The following is a 1,609-nucleotide window of genomic DNA, read 5'->3' as shown; positions in this document are numbered from 1 at the left end:
AATAAATTTTGGATACTGAACAAATAATCAATAAAAAAACTCATTAAATACAACTATATACACCATTTAAGATCAGTTTAAATTCGTAGTTACTATACTTGATATCTTTAGCTTTATTCGCATCTTTCCCTAAGAAGACGAGTCAAACAAAACATTGATATTTGATAGCAAAAGCCAATAGGAGTTGGCATGCATATTTCTTCTTTTATTTCACCTTTATTCATTAAATACCCTAGACACAACAACAACAACAACAACAAATCCAAAAAAATCAAGGACATCTTGAGATCATCGAAACTCAGATTAAAGGACAGTTGCAAAGATAGATAAATCTGATAAACACAATAAAATAGCACCAAATATTACAATTTTATATATAATTAGTTACCTCTTACAGGGCACAAATATTACCTAACGCCACTGCGAGGAAAATTACAATTATAGAGTTCTGAGATTTACAAACACAGAAACCTATTACACGTCACCAGGTTATGATCCACACAAAAAAAAAAACGATTCCAAGATTCCTGAACTTCTGTATAAAAATTTACTTCAGACAATCTAGCTAGCTAGCTCCGCCTAGACTTATATTCACAACCTACTGTCTCGTTTTTACCTTAGTATTGACGAAGTTAGAGATTCGAAAACATCTTCATCACAAGGAATTGTAAGACCCATGTCATGATCAAAACCAAATTCTTCTTCTGCACGTTGAAGGAGGCTACGAAATTCAGGTCTTGACAAAATGGAAATTGGAACAATATGTCTTGTTCTGTTTTCTCCAACGTAAACTACAAAATGCCCTTTTGGTACGTCTAATGGAAGCCCTAATTGTTCGTCATTATATGAGCCATTTTTCTTTCCCAAACTTGAACACCTTTTCAAGATTTGCTTCAACATTGCTGTTTGTGACAACTTGTTTGATTTCCTAATGGCCATTGTTTGAGGGAAAGAAAGTTTAGAAACCTTTTGGAAGAGAAAGGAGAGAAAAAAGAAGGATTTATAAGACTTGGGAAATTGAGTGTTGTGGAAATGAAAGGAGTTTGAGAGGTATTTAATTAGAGAAGTTTTGAACTAACACCATCCCCCTATATCCCCCCCCCCCACCCCCCACCAGGGGAGGTGAGAGGAGAATTTGAACTAGAGAAAAAGAATAAATGAAAAGTTTAAATTCTTAATATTGATAGAATATAAAATATTTATATTATTATGTCAAAGTTGACCTATATAGACAGTGATAACATACTTCAACCGAATAAATTGATTTGATATGGTGTAAAAGTTCTTAGCACTGTCTATATATATAAAATAAATTTTATAAAATAAAAGTAAAGAAAATTAAAGGGGAGAGAGAAACAAAACCATGTGGGTTTGGGGTGTTTTCGGAGGGATGAAAGGCTCAAATGCAAATGTTCATGTTGGAAGCAAATGCCTTGGTTTTATTACCTGTTGTAGCCTTGCATCAAAACATATTGGTCCCTTTAACTCTGTTTTTTATAATATCAAAATATATTTTTTTTCTTTCCCAAAAAATAAAAAATTGGAAAATAATGAAGAAAAAAATTATAATAAAAAATTCCAATCACTTTGTTGGGAAAAGACATTGTCC

General features: G+C 32.2%; 1 protein-coding gene across 1 annotated transcript; it reads right to left on the bottom strand.

Annotated features, from left to right (window-relative positions):
* Positions 1–350: 350 nt before the first annotated feature.
* Positions 351–1,045, bottom strand: LOC109241651 (auxin-responsive protein SAUR50-like). The gene has a single exon (XM_019408408.1). The coding sequence runs from the start codon at positions 937–939 to the stop codon at positions 613–615; it is 327 nt and encodes a 108-aa protein (XP_019263953.1). The 5' UTR covers positions 940–1,045; the 3' UTR covers positions 351–612.
* Between the last annotated feature and the right edge of the window lie 564 nt (positions 1,046–1,609).

The sequence above is a fragment of the Nicotiana attenuata genome, unplaced genomic scaffold (genome assembly GCF_001879085.1).
Source record: "Nicotiana attenuata strain UT unplaced genomic scaffold, NIATTr2, whole genome shotgun sequence".
NCBI classification, from domain to species: Eukaryota; Viridiplantae; Streptophyta; class Magnoliopsida; order Solanales; family Solanaceae; genus Nicotiana; species Nicotiana attenuata.
This window is presented reverse-complemented; position numbering and strand designations above follow the sequence as displayed.